The sequence below is a fragment of the Lepisosteus platostomus genome, chromosome 13, assembly GCF_059453375.1.
Source record: "Lepisosteus platostomus isolate fLepPlt1 chromosome 13, fLepPlt1.hap1, whole genome shotgun sequence".
Taxonomy (NCBI): Eukaryota; Metazoa; Chordata; class Actinopteri; order Semionotiformes; family Lepisosteidae; genus Lepisosteus; species Lepisosteus platostomus.
The window spans coordinates 4,708,075-4,730,755 of NC_142623.1; the positions used below are offsets into that span (position 1 = coordinate 4,708,075).

The 22,681-nt window shown below is 43.0% G+C and overlaps 1 protein-coding gene and 1 long non-coding RNA gene across 4 annotated transcripts in view; both read left to right on the forward strand.

Moving 5' to 3' along the window:
* LOC148649692 (uncharacterized) overlaps positions 1–5,314 on the forward strand; it is a 42,389-nt gene extending 37,075 nt beyond the window's left edge. For all 3 annotated transcript variants that reach the window (XR_015925911.1, XR_015925912.1, XR_015925910.1), the window contains one exon: positions 500–5,314. This is a non-coding gene — a long non-coding RNA (uncharacterized LOC148649692). The remainder of the gene's footprint in view (positions 1–499) is intronic.
* Positions 5,315–7,017: 1,703 nt separating this feature from the next.
* cited4b (Cbp/p300 interacting transactivator with ED-rich tail 4b) lies at positions 7,018–13,638 on the forward strand. The gene is made up of 2 exons (XM_088602716.1): positions 7,018–7,240; positions 8,727–13,638. The coding sequence occupies exon 2, from the start codon at positions 8,745–8,747 to the stop codon at positions 9,480–9,482; it is 738 nt and encodes a 245-aa protein (XP_088458842.1). The 5' UTR covers positions 7,018–7,240; positions 8,727–8,744; the 3' UTR covers positions 9,483–13,638.
* Positions 13,639–22,681: the final 9,043 nt, after the last annotated feature.

Consider the following 22,681-nt stretch of genomic DNA (forward strand, 5'->3'; position numbering starts at 1 on the left):
GGGGCAGAGGTGGAGGAGGGGATAAGCTGTAACACTGCAGGTGTGCTCCGGTTTCTTGCAAGGTCCTCCATGGAAAAAAAAAAAAGATTAGGCTGCTGGGTCTTACACACAGCCGACTGAGGGCAAGTAATTAAGTCATTGAATTCATCTCCACAGTGCCAGGTTCTTTGTTTGTTTTCTTTTTGCGGGGTCGAGTTGTTGCCGCCTGCGATAAAACACGACTGTGACATACGGCAGTGAAAGTGCAGAACAGCACCGGTGGACTCCTGGTACATACACAGTGAAGCCTAGACAAGAGCCATAAAAACACAGGACACCGCCGCAGAAGCAATGCAGGCACGGGGGAACCCTGGGAAGAGGTGCAAATCGGTGTCTGGACGTATTAACTGTTGTTGCATACCTGCTTAGCTTCCTGTGTTTGGGAATATGAGCATTTTGCCCACTGATGCAGTGCCAGGGTGTATTGATTTTCTTCTTGTTTGTTTTTCTTTCGGCTCAGTTTCCCAACAACGGTTTCCAGACATCTGACCTGCCGCACGTAAATACAGCCGAAGAGAGAGCTGCCTTGCTCTGATTCGTGCCCACCCCCACGTTCCCTTGCACCAGATTCTCAATTAGGGACAAAGGGAGAGTCAACCGCATGAATTTGTCCGTGAGATTGTGAGCAGGTAGCTCCAGCTCTCAGTATAAAACCATTTCCATGTGGTTTTCACTTGTGAGCTCTGAAAGCTCCATGATGTCACCTTTGCGTTTTCGGAAAGTCAAACACCATAAGCCTGTGCCTGGGATTTGCTGGTAATGTGCAACGTGCAAGGAGAGCCGTCCTGAACTGCAGCCTCTCTTTTACACAGCAAACCTGCTCTGCCAGCTTTGGGCCGAGTGAATTCTCTGACCACTTAAAATGCAAATGAAACAATCGAGGCACAACAGCGACAGCAGGGATCCGGGAATTCCTGCATGTCCCACGTCGCTCCAGTCTGACATATGCATCTAGACTTCTTGCACATGGTATCCTGATGGAAAGGAGGCGGACCGTTCACTGTACTGAGCTTATTTTTTGAATGCATACTGCGCTGAAGTTTTCACAGCTGTGAGTTCAAGTGGAGAGATGACGTTTCACCCGCTAAAAGGAACAATTGGACGGAGAGGGATGCAGGACTGATTTCTGGTACCAGAAGGTGGGAAAGAGAGAGAAGGAATTGCTGCTCAGTACTGAGCTGCATGTCACAGTGGAGAAGATTACTATCTAGAGGCTCGCTGCACTGTGTTGTATTAACACTGCTATCAGTGTTACTCTGAATAGGAAAACATAGTTTGGAGGTTTACACAGAGACACTAGCAGCTGGATTTTGAAAGATCCACAGTGCCCACGTTTTATCAAATTTTCTGAAGCTCACTCTGAACTTTGCACCAAGTTTAGACATACTTAGCATCTTGTAAACTGTAAAAGCAGTGCTGTAAATGTAATCAATTTAGACTATAAGAAAATATCCTGCAAATGAGATACTCTATTCTATCTCAGAGGTATCACTACCTCTAACGTCTTTCAGTCTCAATGCATATTTGCTTTTGAAACCACTATATGTGAGTTGCACTGCAAGCTTAATGTGCCTGGTTGTAACCTGAAAGTTTGTCCAGAAATGCATAAACTAGAATCCACCCACATGCATTACCAGTTACAAACAGGGGAATGTCATCAATCATTAGCAATAGTGGAGGAAACAGTATACTAATAGGGTGATGAAGGGTTCAATTCAGACAGGTTGCTTTGACCTCATACTTTGCTTGACAAATTTCTGCTTTCTTAGTGTAGAGTTAGTCTACTTCAGCTAATTAACCTCAAATAGACAAATCAACAATAGTCCATTTCTGTAGTTGCCTTGAACTGCTGTTGATTTCAGTTGCTGTGGCGCAACTCCATTAAGCCTGTTGGCCAAGACATGAAACTTATGAAACCAAGACTCAGAATGAAAAAAAAAAGAGCCAGTGACACAGCAAATGGGAGGAAAAGAAAGGCAGAGGCAGAGAACGATGAGACAGAGGGGGTGAAGCACAGAAGGAAAGGCTGCGAGAAACGAGAGGAGGCAGAGAAGACTGAAACAGAGTCTCTAACAAGGAGAAAAGTGAGAAAGAAACAGAAAAAACACAAGAAAGTCAGCAGGGCTTACGCGCTCTGTCCCCAGTGTTTTCAGCTGCACACAGACAAATTTCACTAGGTCAGCTCTTCACTTTATAAGCATCTACACGTCTTGCCACAGTGTTTCCCAGTTTAATTCAACACCACAGAGAGGCGATACGGCCTCAGTCTCAGCGAACCCAGCCACAGGGGCGCTCTGCAAGGACACTGCTACATTACAGTTCCTCCATTGGCTGGGCTCCTCGGATGCGGCAGCGATGAAAATAATGCCGAACAGATCGTGCCTGGATGACTACTTCAGGCATGCTGAGGCTGCAGTATCCCCTTCGGCCCACTCGAAACAATGGGTCTGATAATGACCTAACACTGCAGCCAGAGCAACAGGAACAGCTGACACTTTCTAGGGTCTGACAATTGGGTTTCTTTGCTATGCACTACGGTCAGGTTGTGGTCAGTTTCAGTGACTTTTTGGTTAATGTCATCTTGGTCCAGCCTTTTTACGACTACACCAGTTTTAAATATTTTACTTCGGTGGCTGTGCCACATATACCAGCAGTCCAGCATATCCCAGTAGGATAAATCATGGTGATCGCAACTTATTCATTGGTCTTTTTTATGTCAACTAAAAAATGAAACAGTTCTGCATACAGGCCCTGTGAATGTAACTAGGTCCTAGATGGAAACTTGAAGAAATACAGAAGGCTTTTTTTTACATACACTGTAAAAACTGGTTGACCAGGATAACCTGGTAGCTGCAATGCAAAGTTTGAAAGCAGGCAGCACGTGTAGAAACCTGAAAAGCAGTCTTACATAAGCATTGAATGAAAAATGTGAACTTTTAAAATATTAGTTAAATGTCAGTCAACATTTAACAAACAGTATAGTAAAACAAATATAAATATTAATAAGGTTTCAAAGCACAAACTGCAAATGCATGGAGATGAGGTTAGTTCCCTTAAAAGGACTTCCTGTTTCCTGTTTCTAACCCAGCTCTTCGTCCAACTCACAAATTATGTTGGATTTTCTCGCCCATGTTTAGGAATTTATTTCCTTGACACTCTTGTCTTGCAAATGGTTTCAGATACACAGCTGATAGGAATTTGCATGGGACTTGGTGAAAACATGACAAATTAAGCGTAAATACAAACATTAAATGGTGGTACTGCGCCAGCAGATCCTGAATTTAAAGCTGACCTTTTAATACCCAGTCAGACAATGAAAGGAAGTAATAAAAAGCAGATTGCTGGGGTGTGCAAAAGAGTTTAAATTCAAGTGTGAAAAAAATGAAAACTGTTGCTTTCCTATGACCTCATCCAAAGTACTGCACCCAGACTTTTCCACCCTCTCACCAGTCAGAGAATGAGAAAACATAAAGCATTTGCAATGATACTCAGACTGAAGGGAATATGACACACAGACAACATGAAAGAACTGAATCACTTTATCTGTGAACAAAGGCCACTTTGGGGAGATCTGTTATTTAAAATCCTGAAAGAACTGAGAAAAATCAACCCAAAGGAGTACTTCAGACTCAGAAACACAAAGGACAGAGGACAAAAATTGAAATTAAGCGATAACAGATTAGAAATGAAAGAATAAGAAGCATTTATTTACAAGGAACAGACTACCAAAACACATTGAAGACAGTGATTCATTGATTGAAAGGAGCTTGGAGAAGAACTCTGAAATGAAACTAATAACAGCTGGATGAGCATGACGCCAAGAAAGGTGTCCTTTCACATTTCACCTCAGTGGGCCCATGTGACAGTTTACCTTGGTAAATATGCATGATGATTTTGCAAATTGATCATTTTTTTACTGGGCTCACAACATGCGTTGATTTTCCTAATCATACCTTAGATTATTCCACAGTGATTTTACTGGGGTTTACTACACCTTTTGAATCTTTTATTTATCCAGAAATGCCCATTTTGAACAACTTCACATTTACAAGGATGGCCAGGAGATCGCCCATTTGCCCAGCAGAGCATTTATTGGAGCGATCAGAGCAAAGCATCGTGCTCAAGGGCACAACAACAGCTTCTCACCTGGGATTTGCACCAACTCCACACTGCCAGCCGAAACATAACCATGTGTTTTTCTAAGTGGGGTTTCTCCTTTTAGCCTCAGCCATCAACAATTTCAAGAGATTGCCCTGAGAACATTTCATTTTTCAGTTGGACGGTTTTTGCAGAACAGAAAACTGAATAAAGCTTAAAAAAAAGCACACAAAACTATAATGCTGAAAGTGGTAAACAAGCCACCGTCTCATTGTAATTATGCGTGCAAGCATGTCTGCCTCACAATAAAATAAAAATAAATATCTTTGTTTTCCACGGGTGTTTACAGTCTTCCACAGCTTGCTTTCCACCCACCCCCGCTACGGATAAACATGTGAGCAACTTCTGGACTCAGCCCTTCAGAGGTAATCTGACACCCCTGCTGCTCCAGGAGAAAGCTTTTGTTAGGCAAACAATCCACAGCCTGTGCCTGCAGAGAGGGGACAGCGGCTGGGGCAGGGCTGCTTCTCAGAATAGCTCCGTAGCTCCTTCCCCCCAGCCTCCACGCCGCACGGGCCCTGAGTCACACGGACGCACGTCGCTGTGTCACCGGGCGCACGTAGCAGGCAGCCAGGAGGCGGTCTGTTTGACTGTGTGGCTCCCCTGGATGGGAACAAGCAGAGGTTAACTCCACGCCGAAAAGACAGCCCTCGCACGTGAAGCAGGGCCAAGGGCGCCAATGCTGTGTCTTCTCACTGTCTGCGCCTCAGTGTGGATCTGGCCTCTGCTCGCGCCGGATCTCCGGGCCACATCACTCTTTCACAGGGGGCGGAAAAGTGTAGCTCAAGTGAGAGCCAGGAGATACTGCATCGCTGCCTCGTGGACTGGACACGAGAGGCTGGATATGATTTTGTTTCTTGTAGCTCACAGAATGTGCCATCACCGGTTATGTAATCGTTTACAGTTGTATAACACATAAAGGAATAATTAAAATGTCTAGTCATCCAGGTGGATGCTGCACACTGGTGGAGGGGATCCCCATTACCTGTAAAGCGCTTTAAATGGAGGGTCCAGAAAAGCGCTATATAAGTGTAAGCAATTATTATGAATTATTATCCTTCTTTGTGTATATATTTATACAGTTGGAATATAGCAATTATTATGTTCATATCCCAAACCAAGTGTAAACATCTCTCATTGGCTCTCCTGCATGACAAGGGACACTGGACAGTATCTGTATGTTGAAGAAGCAGACAAACACAAATGGTAATCTTGTGGGTTTGGTGTTGGTTTCAAGTGATAGCCTGACTGTCAACTTATTAATTCTAGATTCTGAATAGAGAGGAGTATGTTCCAAATCAGCACAAGTTGTTCACACTATGTTAAAATGCAGCCAGTTGTCAGCTGATGATAAAAATACTCTAAATGGCTAGACAGTGCTAGGGTTGTACCAACTGATTGTCAGATTAGATCACTGTATCATTGTTTTCATGAGACTGACAACAGTGCTTCCCTTATGAACTGATGGTCAAGAATGCAGGTTCTCTCTCCAAACTGGACATGTAGGTCACAGGTATACTGGGTGCAAGCCGATGATTTGTGTAGGGTGGTTAGTGTGTTCGTGGTAGTGTGGGCAGGGGTCACAGGAATTCTCCAAAGCTTGTAACACATTCAGGATCACACCCAGATCATCAAAGGTTAGCAAACAGCATACTAAACCTGAAGAGGCCACCCATGGGCAGGGTTTTGGCATCAGAATCATCGGAATTATTTAATGCAGAGAAGCCATAAAAAAGCCAATTTAAAATGATAACATGAGGCACATCTTCATCCAAAGGGTTGTGGGAGTATGGAACAAGCTGCCCAGTACAAGCTGTTGTTAAAATCGATACAGACTACCTTCAAGGAACAGCTGTGTGAGATCCTTAAGTTATTAAGTACTAGGTGAGCTGAACTGCCTCCTCCTGTTTGTAACTATTGTTCTTCTGTGATTATGTTCCAACAGAATGCCTGGATATACAGAAATCATTATCATTTCTATCATGCATGTTTAAATTTAGGCCATTAAAATATGGCCATCAATTATGCGTATAGCTCTACAAAAGCATATGGTGCTCAGCAAGAGGTCGTACAAGATAGACCATAATAATTTCTTGACTCGTACTTTATAACTTAATAACACCACTCAACGTGCTCACCACAGGTAAAGTGATGGATTACTGGACTCTACAAACTCCGCTTTGGCAACACAATATTTCGGACAGACCTGAACCAACATTAACAGCAGGAGTCCGCTGCCGTGAAACAGATCTCCATCCATAGAAAATAAGAAAACGGAATCATGGAAGAGCGTCCTGACACGTCGTGTGTTGTCATCTAAGCATGAGCAAAATAACTCAAAAGAAGCTTTTGCGCTGCTTTAAAAGGCGTAAAGGAGTAAGGATAAAGAACGGGTGGGTTAAACGTAAGAGGGGAAATATTAAAATGGCCAAGGTTTTATCGGCTGATGGAATAATAGGTATTGCTCCTTGTGTTTTTCTCCGGTACCCAAAGTAGCAACGCACGCTAATGAACTACTTACAGGCGAACAGACAGCCGATTCGTAAACCTCTTGGTTTTGACAGATAGCTGACTGGCGCCTCCCGTTTCTTCTGTTAACCAACAGAATCAAAACTAGTAAACCGAACTAAACCAAGACCGTCCTTATTCAAACGAGAGAAAAAAATTAAACAAAAACAAATGGGAGGGAACTAATTGGCCACAGTGTTTCTTTCAGAGAATCCACTGGGTTTTTTTTTGGTGCACGATGATTAAAGTAGGGCCAATCGCAACAAAGGGTACGAGCGATCCGGAAGCTCCACCTCTCTCTGTCGCGCTGCCTCTGAGCTTTTTAGATGTATATAATCCCGGGGTTGACCCAGAAAATAGGCACTCGTTTCAAGATCAGATGCGCTTGCCTTTGTGTTCCAGACCCGTTAGAGTATGAAGCTTAACCCTTTGGAATATATGTTCTAATCTTTCGGATCTTCGCTGTGCGGAGTAAAAGAAATCTAGCCAACAGCAGCAACAAAGTCACTGAACTTTGTAGAGAGAGCGTGGACTGGTATGTATATTTTATTAAAAAATACAGTACGCGACCGAGGTAGTGAGGTGCTCCATGGGTTTATCTATTGTTACCTTCTTATTCATTGGATTATCTACTGCAATCTGACCTAGTTATCCGTGCAGATACATATTTTAGACATTTACCATAGATGCGACGATGATGTCTTTGTTTGCAGCTTTTAACGTGTAGCAGAAAACGTCTCCTTTCTTTTCAAATTAATAACTAGATTCAGAATTGTTTTTTGATATTCCCGTTTCGTTTATGTGTGGTCTGTATTGTGTGCGTGTGTGTGTTGCTTTTTCTTTGCAAAAAAAAAAAGCATCAGACAGTGCATTTATTTAGAGAGATGTTGCATTCACTTTATTTAATGTACTAACCTGCACCTAATCTTCGATTAATTCTATTTTTTTGGTCAGTGGGTTCTGCTTATGCAAACCTGTAGGAACCCATTTCTTTTTGAAGACACAAAGAACTGCCTGCTTGTGCAATAGCGCACAGAGCAGGAAAGGGTTAAGTGTTTAGTTAAAAATGCCTGCTTGCCTATCTTTGTTTTCAAGCAGGCATCTCAGGGGGAAATGATCGGCAGCGAATCGGCAATTGTCGACTTTCAAGGGAAGGGGAAAATGTTAACACTAGAAAACGATGCTTTGTAGCTTAAGTACGCGCAGCTCTGTTGTGTCTCCTTACAAGCAGTAAGAATGAAACCTTGATGCGAGTGTGTAAGAAACCAAGTAGGCTACACTGTCGCCTGGAATAAAAGTGCCATTTCGAGGGATCAGCCATTCAGAGTAGTTATTCAAGGGCCATTGTGACAATGGAGTTTCTAAAGAGATTTGTTACTGAAGAATTAGAGGTTGAGAACTCTTCTCCAGGACCGTCACGTAGAAGGAACTGTCGCTCTTTGATAGAAATATATATATTAAAATAAAAAATACATCGGTCGATGTTACAGGCTGCTCTCAAAATATTTGTAATGTCATCTTAGTGCTTAGCTAGTAGCAGTTTGTATGGATCCGAAAAGGCCAATTGGTAAAAAGCTTACACCGCGGTCGGTCGTTAAACTAAGTGGCCTTTTTATTTTCATATACATCGGACGTTTGTCGTGAAGTGCATTCAGCTCGGAGTCCAGAACTGCAGATCTAAGGGATACTAGATCGTAATATAGGGCAACACTACTGGCGCGATCATTTTCCCGAAAGCAACGCGGTTTTAAGGTGCTGCCTTCCAGGTAGTGTTTCAGCGCTCTTGCGGTTTTATCGCGAAATGTAAATGCTGGGAGAATCCAGCTTGCGTACTGCAGAGGGACTTTAATGCTGCTGCTAAACTTGTACTTTTTCCCCCACGCAGTGACGGTCACGTGTCTCTGTTGCTGACTGTACGCAACAACTCGCACCATTAAACTTAAACGGAACACGATTTTATTTTTACATGTCGTCCTAAATAGTCCCGTTTTTTTCCTCTCTCTCAACGCCCCCCCCCCCAGTGAATCACGAAGGAAGTCATGGCCGACCATCTCATGATGCCCATGAATCACGGCTCCGGTGGCGGCGGAGGTCTGCACGGCTTTCGGATGGGCGTGAACGGCAGCCTGCAAGCCGGGCCCCAACAGCACACGCCGCCGCCGGGACTCCGCAACCTGCCCGGCGGCCAGATGATGCACTACGGCCCGGGGCCGCAGGCCAACATGGAGGCCGTGATGAGGCAGAGGCCGGGGATGGTGGCGGGCATGAATGGGCAAATGAACAACGGGCAGATGGGTCACCATCACCAGATGGCGGGCAACATGATGTACAGCAGCCAGAGCCAGCAGCACCACCCCCAGCAACAGCAACAACAGCAGCACCACCCCATGCACCCACAGCAGCAGGCTCCCCAGCAGCAGTACATGGGAGGGGGCCTGACCTCCCAGCAGCTCATGGCCAGCATGCACCTGCAGAAACTCAACACTCAGTACCACGGACACCCCTTCATGGTCATGAACGGGAACCACATGGGAAATGGCCCCCAGTACCGGATGGGCTCCGGTCAGCTGGCAGGCATGCAGCACATGGGCGGCCCTCCCCTGGGGCTTAACGTCGCCGACACGGACTTCATCGACGAGGAGGTCCTGACGTCTCTCGTGTTGGAACTTGGCTTGGACCGTATCCAGGAGTTGCCCGAACTCTTCCTGGGGCAGAATGAGTTTGATTTCATCTCGGACTTCGTGAGCAAGCAGCAGCCCAGCACTGTGAGCTGCTGAAGTCCTGGCGAGAACAGTGGGGTTCGGGGGGGGGGGGGGGTGTTTTGGGGGTGGGGGGGTTGAGGTGCTTGGAGAAGGATTGGGTTGGGTGGCACGGTGAGATGCACGCCGGACAATCTTTTCTTTTAATATATATTTATCATGATGAATAGAAGCTTTGCACTGGATTACTCGCAGGATTGCCATCTTTTGTCAGTGGAGCACAGCGCCGTGACCAGTCAGGGTTCAGTCTTCACCTGCCTGCCTCCTGCCTCCTTTGTCCAAAGGGATGAATGTAACCACACTTGGCAGAATTCAGAAGCCACTCGGAACAATGCAGATACTTTGATTGTTGCCCAACAGTGGAGAAATGGGTTCTGCGGCAACTTTTAACTTATTTATTTTTCCTTCACAGACTTCGGACACTGAACAAACTAATAGACGTGAGCTGTCCCACTTTCCCAACCAGTTCAAAAACAATGAGCTCTCCTTCTTAAACTGCTGTTTTTTTTTGCAAACAAGCTGTCTGATTCCTGGCTTAGGCCTGGACCTTTCACATCTGAATTTGAAAGAGAAACCTGTTCTTGTGAGTCTAGGACTTCAAGATGAGTACAATGCCCAAATTGGGGATGACAATGTAGCAGCTTTCTCCAGTTATAGGTGTATGGCAAATTCAGCAAAAACCTACTGAAAGAAAAGCATTACTGTAGCTGGTACTGTGAGCAAATGATCAGTAAACCTAGTTTCAGCGTTAACTTAAGTGCCACCTCCGCTCATTCCAAAACACTTGACGCACACCTATGCCAGTGGGCCTGCCTGCAGTTCATGTAGCTCCTATGCCTCTGAAAGATTCTTCCCTGCCATGTTTGCTCGGATGTATGTTTGCCCCAGAACCTACTGTTGAGTCTTCCTACTCTCCTTACAACAGATTGATCCAAGCTTCAACATTAGGTCCAATCTAAGTTGTAGAACTGCCTTAATACTGCAGCATTATTTATTTTGCTATTTTATTTTTATTATTTTTGGAAGGGGGGGATTCCTAAACAAGGCCTGGTAACAAATGGTTTGATCTTTAACCTCATCACGGTGGTTGGATTGGAGAAAAAGACCTGGGAGCAGCAACATTTGTTTGCGTGACGAAATGTGCAACTCTAATAATTTTTATTGCTGAAAAGGGGGTACCGACAAACTTTTGCTGTGGAAATACAATCTGCTTTAGTTTTCTACAGATTTGATGAGATGACTGAGTGTTTAGAGATGTCTTTTTTTAAATACCAATGTCTTCTGCACATACATTTTCTTAACCTTTATTAAACTACATTTGAGGTTACCCCAGTGCTTATGCTGTGCGCCATTTTTTTTTTCCCCTCCCGACAGCCATGTGCATGTTAATCATGAGCTCGGAGTCGGTGCTAGTTTGGGTTGTCCAGTCCTTCAGCCTTGCTAACCACAATCAGCCAGATGGTGTTTAACGCGGGTGATCTGATCTCTGAAATCTCTCCAGTTACAGTGAAGTGAAAAGAAAAGGCCACACACAGACTGCATGCCATAATATCAGGGCAGTTCAGGGTAGAGTAAATGCCAAGGGGAGCTTAACTGTTATATTAGAATTAAAATTTAAAAAGGAAAATACTCCTTCGGTAGCTTCAAAAACTTGGATTAATCCTGTAATCTTTGCAATTCAGGTCTCAAGACCATTTAAGGGACAATTCCGGGTTTATCAAATTTTAAATGTGTTCTATGATCCCTAAAGGGGCGTAGTTCCAGCAGTGGGTATGGGAAGTTTACCCGGAATTACCAGGAATTTTGGTTCTGGAAAACCATACCTGTTCAACTGGTCCTGGATTTGAGGGAGTGGATTCTCTGCTTTAGGGCACGCAATATAGGTGGGATTGTAACTACAGTGAAATGAATTAATTGCTCAGCCACTAGCTTGGAAAGAAACCTGTGGCTGAGAAACCATTTTAACTTCTGTTTTCTGATAAGCATTAATTGCCAGCTGGCAGATTTCTTGGCTTCCTACTGTTTTGTGCAGATTTTCTGCTGTACTTCCTCAGAAATTTCATGATTTGAAACAGCATGTAGGGCTGTGATGTGAGCTGATGTAGACTGTGAAAGCTAATGGACAGGAAAAAAAAAAGACTCATTTCAACTACAAAATGAAGTCATTACCATTTTTTTTTCTTATGTCACTATTTTTTAATTTAGAAATTGATTTTATAAAAAAAAACAATGCTGTAAAAAATTGTAACGATTTTTAAATGTCAAAAACCTGGGTGGATATTAGACACTGTGGTCTGTAACTCTTAGAGTCCTGCAGGTTTTACTGGTAGCTTGAAATGGTCAGGTAGAGATCTATTGTAGAACACGTTAATAGACATGTTAATGTCTATTATTTAAACAACTGATTGATCCAATTAAGTTATTCAGCACTCAGCTAGACGGTAGATGGGAATACTGTACTTCTGTCCAGGGCTAGAGTTGCATTCCCCCTGTTCTTGCTACAACTTGCTAAGGGGTGCCCATCCCTCCTCCCACAGAGCTGCAGTCCAGCGGGTCTTATTGGTCACCCCAAAGCCACCAAATTGTACAAGCTTTCAACATGTGGGTTTTGATCGGTTTAGTCAGTTAATTGATTCAATTAAGTCAGGAATGGCCAACCGTGATCTTTGAGTGCTACATGGTGTTGGGATTTAAACTTCAGATAATCGCTGTATAACTTAAAGCACAAATTACCCCTTTAACTGGTCAAGATGACGGTGTTGCAGGTGTTTAGAAATTGATGTTGATGACTGAAAGGTAAACACTGCAGGTTTTTAGATCACCAGGAGCCGAGTTGGCCTAATGGTGGAAACGAGTAAAATTGAGAGATGTTCACGATTTAGAGGATGCTATTGATTTTAATTACTGAAGTTTGCACAATGTTGTGCAATCAGTTCTTTAGTGTTAAATATCTTGGTACCACAAAATAAATAGTTAAATAAGTCTAAGATCTTTGAAGTGGGTCAATCACTTTGCAATCAGTTGACGTTCCTCAAATGGGGTTTACCACTACGTTAAAAAAGCCTGAATTGCCTGGATACCATTTAGGTCAGGGGTGTCCAGCCCTGCTCCTGGCAGTGAATAGGTCTTGTAGCGTCACCCTGAATCACCCCTTTCTAAAGACTGGGAACCCATCTAAGTTGTTAATCAATTAAGCAAGTAATGTCACTTTTGAAGAACTCTGGTCCCTGAGAGCTAAAATGTATGATTTGTGTTCCAAACTATCTCTGAATCTCCTGCACTTAAGCAGGTCATTGGTCAGGGTTAAAGCATTCCCATGGTGGCAACTGATGAAACCTGCTAGATTGTGGCTCTCCAGGACCAGGGCTTGTACAAAAGACTTAGCTTCAATTTTTAGTAAATGTCTTGCGTCTTACTTTACTGTGTACTGGATGTTTTGAGTGATAAAAAAAATCCTTTGCATACGTTTATATACGTCTAATACCAACCCCCCCATTACACAAACGTTCCTCATCTCCTGTGCGTTGACTGTTGTGGGGGTCGAGGGATCCACCTGGGAGATATGTTGTTGAGACTGGGTTCATTCAGCACTTGAGTAAAGAAAGGGGAATTTGGTCTGGACTGCTTTGAATTTTGCCCATAACATTTGTGAACCTCAAAAACAATTCCAAACAGTCATGTAATAAGCTAATCGAGTTCTTAAAAGCCAATTAACCTTTTTTCCTGTTAAAAATTCAATTAAAAATAACAAGCATTTCCACAACACTGAGACTAAATGTGCAAATTGGGTCTGGTTCCTGGCAGTGACGGGGGGGCAACTAGGTTAGTTTTTCGTTGACGGGATGATTGAATTTAGCACCCCAAAATTCAAGGTGTCCACAAAGAACCCAGACCTGGCATCTCCCAGACAGACCCCTCGATCCCAGGGACCAAATACCAGGCTCATTCTGCGGCACTCTTATATTTAGTGGGTAAATAATTTAAGGTGTATAAAGAAAAGTGGTCATTTTATAACGGAATTCCTACTGGGAACGGATGTCGGCGTCAGTCGGCACCTGCTGCAGCCTTCTCCCACTCTCACCCTGCTGGTTCCCTTTTCGATGTTGTTGATTCTATTTTAAGAAAATGTATTTATTTTAAGCGGTAATAATAAAGTATTTATTTAATGAACAAAGCCAGACTGAGGACTCATCTGCTTGTTTGGACGAGGCGTGTGTGGGAGGGGTGCGCTCAATCCACGCCCCCTGGGGAAGGGAGTGATCCCTTTGTGGTTGACTGGCAGGGCCTTGCTCTGAGCTGCTATACTGAAGACACCACTAGCAGCAGAAGACATGAACAGCGCTACTCATCCGGCACCTTTTTCCGGGCAACTTTCAAAACAATCGGGGAGTGTACAAGGGAAGTAAACAAAAGGGATTCACCTTCTTACGACAATAATGAAACAATGAAAGGTAAGGAGATTACTGTAATACAGTGATGAGTTGAAGACTATGTCCAGAAAATGTATTGCAAGGTGCCGACACAAAGCCGCCCTGCTGCTTCCAGGTAGCAGTTAGGGAGATCCAGTACACAGATAAGCTGGATGGCTGATAACCACTGGTACAAACTAGAGGTGGAGGTCATAGTCCCAGTAGAGCTGACAAAGCCCAATGTAGGATTTGGCCAGTTACACTGGAGCTTAGTCGAAAGCACAAAACCACATATTCCAATTCAAAATCGAAGTCAGGTTGCCTGCAACAATTCAGCCTGTGCAAACCTAGTGCCAAAGGTTTTAAAATGGGAAAGGCATGCATGCACTTTCCTTTCTGGCTGCTATGGCGAACACTTTCAAGAATGTTTCAGGAAGGCTGGGCTGAGCACTACCCCTCAAAAGCAGCAGTGAAAAGCAGAAGCTGGCTGCACCGGCCATGGCAGCACACTGTAATACTCCCCACTTGCTCCTGTAGCCCAGGGAGGGCGTGTCAGGAAATATTGCATTTCACTTTAAATAAAAAGAGACTGCAACTTGAAGGAAACAGGTTGGCTCAGGATTTGTCATTTCAGAAGCCTCACAGTGGCACGGAGATAAAGGAAATGTGGTTTTAGAGTTCGTTATATTGAATAGGGTGGGGCAGAGCCACCCTGAAGATATGTTCTTAACACTGGGAACGTCACCTGCTCTGATCCTGGCAGGTCCACACAAAAGCAGTTTTGGATCCAAAATACCTCTCTCATGCACTGCTCACCGGATGTCCATTTCCAGGTGTGTTGCAAAGGCACCAAAGATAAACAGCACATGCACACAGCAAACACCAAACAACATACCAGAAGCACTGCCGGTTAAACCCCCTTTGAATGACATGTCACGGAAGTTTGAGACAAGGATCTGCAGGGAATTCTCAGGTCGTTTGGAGAATGAAGGTTTTACCAGGGGTAACAGGTGTAAGAGGATAATTCCGCCTGCAAAATGAATTATTGTCCTTTTCAGGACTTTTAATCGGATGTCTGTACACACTTTTGCCCTCAAGTCCTCATATAGAAAGAGCAAATGATTTTCACCTTGCTCGTATATGTTGGCTGTCCCTTTATTGGTGCTATCTCATACAAAGATCCATTCAAGAGCAAAGGGAGAAAATGCAAGGAGGCAGGGATTCTGCAGAAACCTCACTCACTTGACTGTTCGTTATTTCACACGAGCATGTCACCCTCAGCTACAGGATTACTCAACGCTCTTCCTGTGAATTCATTACTCTCTGAATAAGTCAACAGTGAAGCCTGGATTGTCCAGAAATATATGACCAATTTTTTTTCTTTTGTAAACCCCAGAAAATGTTTGGTGTCAACACAAAGACGATAACTGAAAGTGCAACCTGCCATTTCCATGACAAAAAAAAGAAAAGAGAAGGGTATTTTTGCCGTGGATTTGAAATTAATCCAAACACAATAATCAAGAAGATTATCTGAGGTTTTCGGTTTTCTGCACTCTCTTGAAGGCCAACCCCCCCCTTCAGTGGCAAGGGCTTTCTATTTAAAGAAACTGCAGCCGTCAACAAACAACTTTTCGCTCAGCTGGTCCTGCTCCTGCTGCTTCTCTGCAGATTGGAGCGGGCCTTCGGTGTCACGACGGCAGAGCTGCTTCTAGGGTGGCTTTCTCAGTTAGGATCACATCGAATCACCCGGCGACCCCCAAGCCCAGAAACAAAGCCTGGATGGACATCCAAAACAATCTTTTTTTAAAGAAGTAGTCTACGCTCTAGAAATTACCGGTACTGAATATGTTACTCAGAATAAGGAACCATCTCTGTGGTTAATCCTTAAGCTGACTTGATTCCGCCAGACTGCTTACAAATATCTTGAGACCATATCCCCAAACTGACGACGGAAATTCAGAAACTCCAGTGTTTTTTTAAGGTTTTGTGTAACTTTTGTAGCTTGTCAACAACTCGGCACTCGAAGTACAGACTTCAAAGAAACAGGTTTCAAACCCTTTTTGAGAAACGTATAGCAGCTGGAGAATAGGCTATCCTCTTTTTGGCCATTACATGAAATTCAGTACAGTACAGTACTCCAGTGCAGTACAGTGTGCGCCTCAGCTACAGAAGCAGCTGTTAATACCTCTGTGTCATATACAGAACAGGCTGAAAATGTGTCTCCTTGTTTGAGTATACACTACCACATCCTCCTAACCTGTTACTACAAGGTAACCTGAATATTTCTTAAATCCCAGCAGTACTCAGTATTGTGTGCTTTTCTTAAATGATCCAGCTTGCGTGAGCAGATTTTACCTGTTCATTACTAGCTGCTTTATAAAAACAGAAGCAAAGATACTTGGATGTTTTCTAAACTGAAAAATGCTTTTTGTAGTGTCTCTCAGAATGCCACATTTTTAGTAGCAACGGAAGCTTGAGATGTTCATAAAGTCGTGCAGGCACATACACACTCCACGGAGAGCTTAAAGTGGAAAAACCCAGGCATGGACAGGTTAAGAGGAAAATCCATCTCCACTTGTCAAGCAATTGGAGCAGAGCTTTAGAGAGGATTAGGGACAGAGAAAAACAAGACAGGACTGAGAGGGAGAAGGATCTTGAAGACATACAGGCTCAAAAAAGGTGCCCTGAGTGCCCAAACTAGATTAGATCATCAGCATGCCCGTAAAGAACCGTGTTGTGCATAGCCCTTTAAAGAAAAATAAAAACCGGTTGTTGTTAAATCACTTGCAAGGTGGTTGTGTCTGATGTGACTGCCTGATCTTGGCAACCACTGCAGGAAATATGATTAAAAAAAATAACTACTGAGCAGCACAAACACACAGAAGACATCGCAGAAGGACAAAAAATCAAGTAAAAACATTTCTTGACAAACTTTTCGTCTTTTGGCAGCAGAACCGTCACATGGACACACATGCGATCCTTCAACCTCAGAAAGTCTAAAGTACATTTCAGGTCCGGCTGACATAACATAACTCTTGTGCACAACAGCACAGGTGTTAAGAGAAACACATACGATAACCAATGTTTTTCAAACCTGGTCTATTCTGGTTCTGTCCTGTTTCGGTTAGAACGAAGACACAAAGGAGATCACAAAATTCAGTGGAGAAAACACTGACAGGGAACTTTGCCCCTCCTATAAAAAATGAAAAACAACCGACAGAACGTCAATATTCCAACTGTATTTACCAATTATTTGATCTTATTTTCGACATGTGTCATTCACCTGAGGTGTAGTGTTTTTTTTTAATTTTCCCCAACAAGTGCTCTGTGAGTTGCATGACTGTGCTTCATGCAGCTCCTTGTAGTTTCTCATCATACAGTACCTTTCTGTTAATCACTTCTGCTCACTATCAAATGCGGCATTTCTGTATTTGTCCAGCCTGAGCTACTCTAACTGATTCTAAATCAGCCTAGATTACACTCTGTCTTCTGAGTGCCATGTATGCTGCACAAAACTCATGCCTGTTTTTCACACTTCCACCGTTAAAAGATAAAGAGCTCCAGATATCTGTGAATTCAGATCTGACGCCAAGTGGGCTCAGTTCTGCATTACAACAAGCCTATAGATGTTTGTCTTTAGGCACTTTGGATACATCTACGAATTTCTGAGCTCCATAGCTGGTGGTATATAAATAAAAAAGGCAAAGCCTGGCCATCTGGCACAGATATTGTCAAAAACAGTACGTCATACCCTCACTTTTCTCAGTTCAAAATGTATAAATTTATGTTGACCTATTTATCTGTTTGTATGCCTATATATGTAAACCTTTAAACACCAGGATATTTAATCTAAATTCTTAATCTAAATACATATATCTAAAATTAATGTAATCTGGAAAAAGACATACAGTGCTATTTAATCAAAGAGATTTACAGCAACCTGCCCTGATGCATCTACAGTACATTCCATCGATGGTGCATTAATGGAGAGACAAAGGCCACACAACTTAACATGACCTTCTGCCATTCAGGACCCACCGTGCAGGTGTTAATTCTTAAAAACTCACACTTCTGACACGAATTAAAGCATTTTGTGCAGTAGGGTGTGTCTGCTCTCCTGATCTGAAGTGTGACTTCATTTTGCTCTGCCAGTGTGCACAGGTATGTGTGTGTGCCAGCGTCAGCGTCTGTGACCGCGCTGGCGTTCCAGTTTTGCGTGTGTAGACTTGTTTACAACTCTTGACAGGAAGGATCAAAAACCTGATTCTGCTTGTGGGTCTCAGTTTGGTTTTTGAGAGATTAGTAAGCATGTTTTTCCAAGCTCATGTAAAAGAGTGGTGAGTACAGCACAGGTGTGCCTTGTAATTATAAATACATGGCCATAGTCTGCTTGTTGTCCATAACCAACACCCTGAGGTTCCATAATAACCCATATCCCAGTACTGCAACATTTTACTGTCCAGGAATACCAAAGCACCGTTCATGTTGGGCGTAACAAACAACAGAAAGAAGGCAATGATGCTTGAGACGACAACCTCCATTCTCTCAAGGTCTATCCTCTACAGCCACAAAATAACACAGTTCACCTAACAGAGGCTTGGATCATTTCCAGAGTTCAACATTTCCATGATTTGCATGGCTACATCATCACGTCACAGGCTTCCCACAGACAGTCCTTCTGCGTCAGCACTCAGTACAGAGGTGTAGGCAACTTTGATTGTTTTCTGGTTATCTGTTTTCCCCCTGTTTTTTTCCATTCCAGGCAGACCTGGGAGTCTTGTTTTGAGTTTACCACCTCAATGACAGCACGCAGATTGCTCAATAAAGGGCTAGACATGCCCAGATCGGAAAGACGGATCAAAACAAAGCTGCCATTAATCAACCCACTTGAAGTGGACAAGATGAAGGCAAGCAGACAACAGACCTAACTTTACCACCCCAGCACAGAGGCCACACCGCTGTCTGTGTTGAGGACACTATGTCCAGTGCCATGCACAGGGTTTTCTTGGTAGACATGAAGTTAGAAGGTTGTGCCTTGTTATCAGGCATCCTCAGCATTTTTTGTTCTATTTAGATTTCAGCCTTGGAAACCTCTCCCTCAGTCACTCTGTGTAAGATCCACACAGGACTGGCCGGACAGCCTGTTCTTATCCAAGATCAGGAGGCAGCGTTCATTGCCACAGCAGCCTTGTTCATGAATCACTTGTGATAGTGCTTCTGGGAGGAGTTCTGCACAGGCTATGCAAATGTATCTTCACCTGTAAATACACATACAGTACGTGCCGAGTCAGATAAGCCAGGATGATTTAAACTTTGTGTTTTTAAAAGATCAGATCCTTTATTCAGACCTCTATGTCCGTCTCACTTGACAGGATTTCTCTGACCACTTTACTCAGATCTACTGTACTGTGTTGTTTTCCCCTTATTATTCCCTGTCTAATCTTAATTAAAATTTTCCCCTTTATTGAGTGAGCCCTGTTTAATCTCCACCAAAGAAGATTTCTCTTCACAAAAGCTAACAAGCAGGCTGAAAAAGAGCGGCTGTTATCCTTGCAGCTACATAAAACATTGGGGGAGCTACAGTAAAAAGTCAAAGGAAGATAATGACAGAAAATCAAGTAATGTACAATACGTCAGTGGAGGACTTTTCTTTAAGTCTTGAGCTGATCAAAATGCAAAGAAAAGAGACTCTGAAAACCTGAGTAACCTTGACAAAGCCAGGGTCCTTCCTACAATAACAAGGAAGATATATGCTTCCGAACCAACAACAGGAACCTAACACTGACTGACAGATCCACAGATCTTTTGCATCTAGAGCAGAGGGTCCCAACCTTTTTTGTCAGCTGAACCCCTTTCAACCTAAATTATTTGCCTCAAGTACACCCTTGAGATTTTAACTAAATCAAACTGTTCAATAAATGTAGTTCAATGCTACAGCAACCCTCTTCACAAGCTTCTTTTCCCTTTGTACAATATTAATATCACTACTGTTGTTTTTCTTATTATGACATTGTTATTTATTAATAGGACTAATTAATTTGACATTGACATTTCCATCACAATCTCACGAACTCCCTGCAGTACCATCACGAACCCCTGATCTAGAGGAAAACTGGACTGATGAATTGGCAGTTCTTTATCCAGATGGATGCTATTGTATCGTCTCTACTGTCCTTCAGGCCCTATTCAAAGATTTGCTCTGGCACGAGTATTCCAAGTGGAAATAAAAATAAATAATTGCCATTATATCCGGTGTATTAGTCAGGCTTCACCACACATTGTTAGCACCAGTCAAAATGGATCAACAGATCAGAAAGTGATTGCACAAAAAGACATTACAGTTCTGGGTTTTTGTTTTGTACACAAGAGGTATGCAATCATTTTCCCAACATGTGACCATTCTATTAAACCAATGTTCACTTCTCAATCCAATGTCATCTGTCTGTCTGTCCACTGTCTGGTTTTTGTTCCAATTTAATTGTCAATTGAATGCCACATTTGATAAGTAATTTACCATAGACATTTTTACAACTTTTTTGAGCTCTCCGCCTCTAAAAGATTTTAAACGTACCCACATATTCATAACGAACTAGAAAATTACAACTATTGTTATAGCTGAATACAGTACATCAATTGAATAATTAGTTCAAATGAGAGTCTTGCAGGAATAAAAACTCAACCAATCTTTCCTCAGACTGTGGGAAGGATGCAGTGTAGTGCACTTTTCAGAAATCCCTGACCCAGTATTTTAACAGAATGAAGATTTTCCAAGGTGATGCCTTGGGCTGATTAATTATTTTGTGTTCTCTCTTGTCTCTGAAGCCAGTGCAGATATTTAAGAAAGCTAGTTCACACAAACAGTCCCATCACCCATCTCTTGCTCACTCTCTGCCCTCCAATCTGCTCAAATCAGTGGTTTTGGTCACTTTAACACAGACTGTTTTGGGTGCCTTCCTGTTTTCTTGCTGCAGGGCTGTGGTTTGAATTACAGTATGTTGTGTCCGTTTTGACTGCTCGCTACAGCACAGAGACACCACACTGCTAGGCGATGAGCAACAAAGGAAGAAAAGAGATGCATACTTCTTAACCTGTTAACGAAGTACTGAAACAACAGTGGTGCAGAGTTGCAAAAAAACAATATGGCAGCCAAACAACAAAGAGCACACCATAGCTAGACCAGGGATGAGTACCCCCAGGCTTCGGGGTCACAGGAGGATCCTTTGATTTTCACCATATCTCTGGTCCTGATTACTAAGCTAATTATCTGTTAAGAACATAGTCTTTTTTATGCTTTAATCAGTTACTGATTGATATGTACCTGTAAAATGCAAAGTCATCCACCTTGATTGTATCTGCCCATGTGTGAGCTAGACCACAGGAACTGTGTAGACATCAACTCTTGAAATATGATAAAACTGGTCTGGTCGTTGCTCCAACCAGAGATCTTAAACATTTCATTTAACAGATCTGTCACATATTAACATCTTTCCCCATTTTTTTAAAGTTAGAATCGCTCGTTGTCTTATCACACACCAGCCAAACTTGGGATTGCCAATTGGAGTTTAAATTTCAGCTCTCTGATGATGACTCCTGTACAGGCTCAGGAAAATAATGAGACTAGCAGGTCTGTTGCTCTGTTGTGCCCAACTTCAGGATCACACTGACAGGAGAGTCAGCTTTGACAAGCGCATCTCTCAAGCATGCAGGAGTCCCTGATCACTGAGAGCTCAGAGGGCCCTGACCAGCTTGCAGAAATAGTCACCCCATCAACAAGACGTCAGCTGCGCACCAACACTTAGGAAAATCCTAACAAAGAGCTTTGTTTATCAATGGATTGAAGAGAGACCTGTGCAACACAAGGAATCCACCATTGGGGTATCTGAGCCTACCACACAGCACACCACACAAACCAACGGTCCCAACTTTGTAGATGACTTCAGTCTCAGCCCACATATCACATATACATGTTCATGGATGTGGTCATGAATTGGTTCAATTTATTAATAGAAAACTGGGTGGGAAAGCACCCCCAACCCAACAACAGACAGCAATTAAAAAGGCTTGATTCATTTTTTTAAATCCAAATAATGAGTTTAATTAAGCAACTAGAATAAAAAACCGGGGTAGAATGAAAAGCGAAGAAGCTCTTGAGGGTGGCAGCTGCACTGTCTGTGCTATGTGCCACACGGTCTTAGTGATTTACCATAACATATAGGGGGAGACTGGAATTTCCCATTGCTACTTAAAACTGTTTTTCTGCCCGGGACCAGGGCTCCAACCTAGAAGAGGAGCTTGTCCTTCTGATCACTTCCACAGCAGGATATTCAGCTTGGCAAGTTTCATTAGTTGGTACTTAATTCAACTACTTAATTAATTGAAATGGCTATGCCAAAGAACAACACTAAAATGGACCAAGGGGTGCAGTGTTTGATACCCACCTGGAAGCAAACATGTGCACAACATAGACATGCACACACAACTCATCACACCCCAGCTGGTGTGGAGACCATAGTCAACACGACAACAGAAATCTGCAGATGGTATTTTGTTGGAGAGGGGGGGGACCTGTTGAGGCTGTAAACCTAATTTCCTAACAGGGGACAAATCAATAGGATTACAAACAACGCGATTACCCCCTGGAAGACAAAAGTACAGGACAGGTAGCGGAAATAATTTAATTTAAACTAATTTCTGCACATAAGTTTGGTTTGAGGAATTATGCTTATGATATACTGTACATTTTAGACTTCAGTAACCTCCAGGCTCTTCACTCAAATGGTAATAAATAGTGTTACTAACACTGGATTA

Coding starts and splice junctions, on each gene's coding strand:
- cited4b (XM_088602716.1), top strand. CDS start 8,745: ATGGCCGACCATCTCATGATGCCCATGAATCACGGCTCCGGTGGCGGC.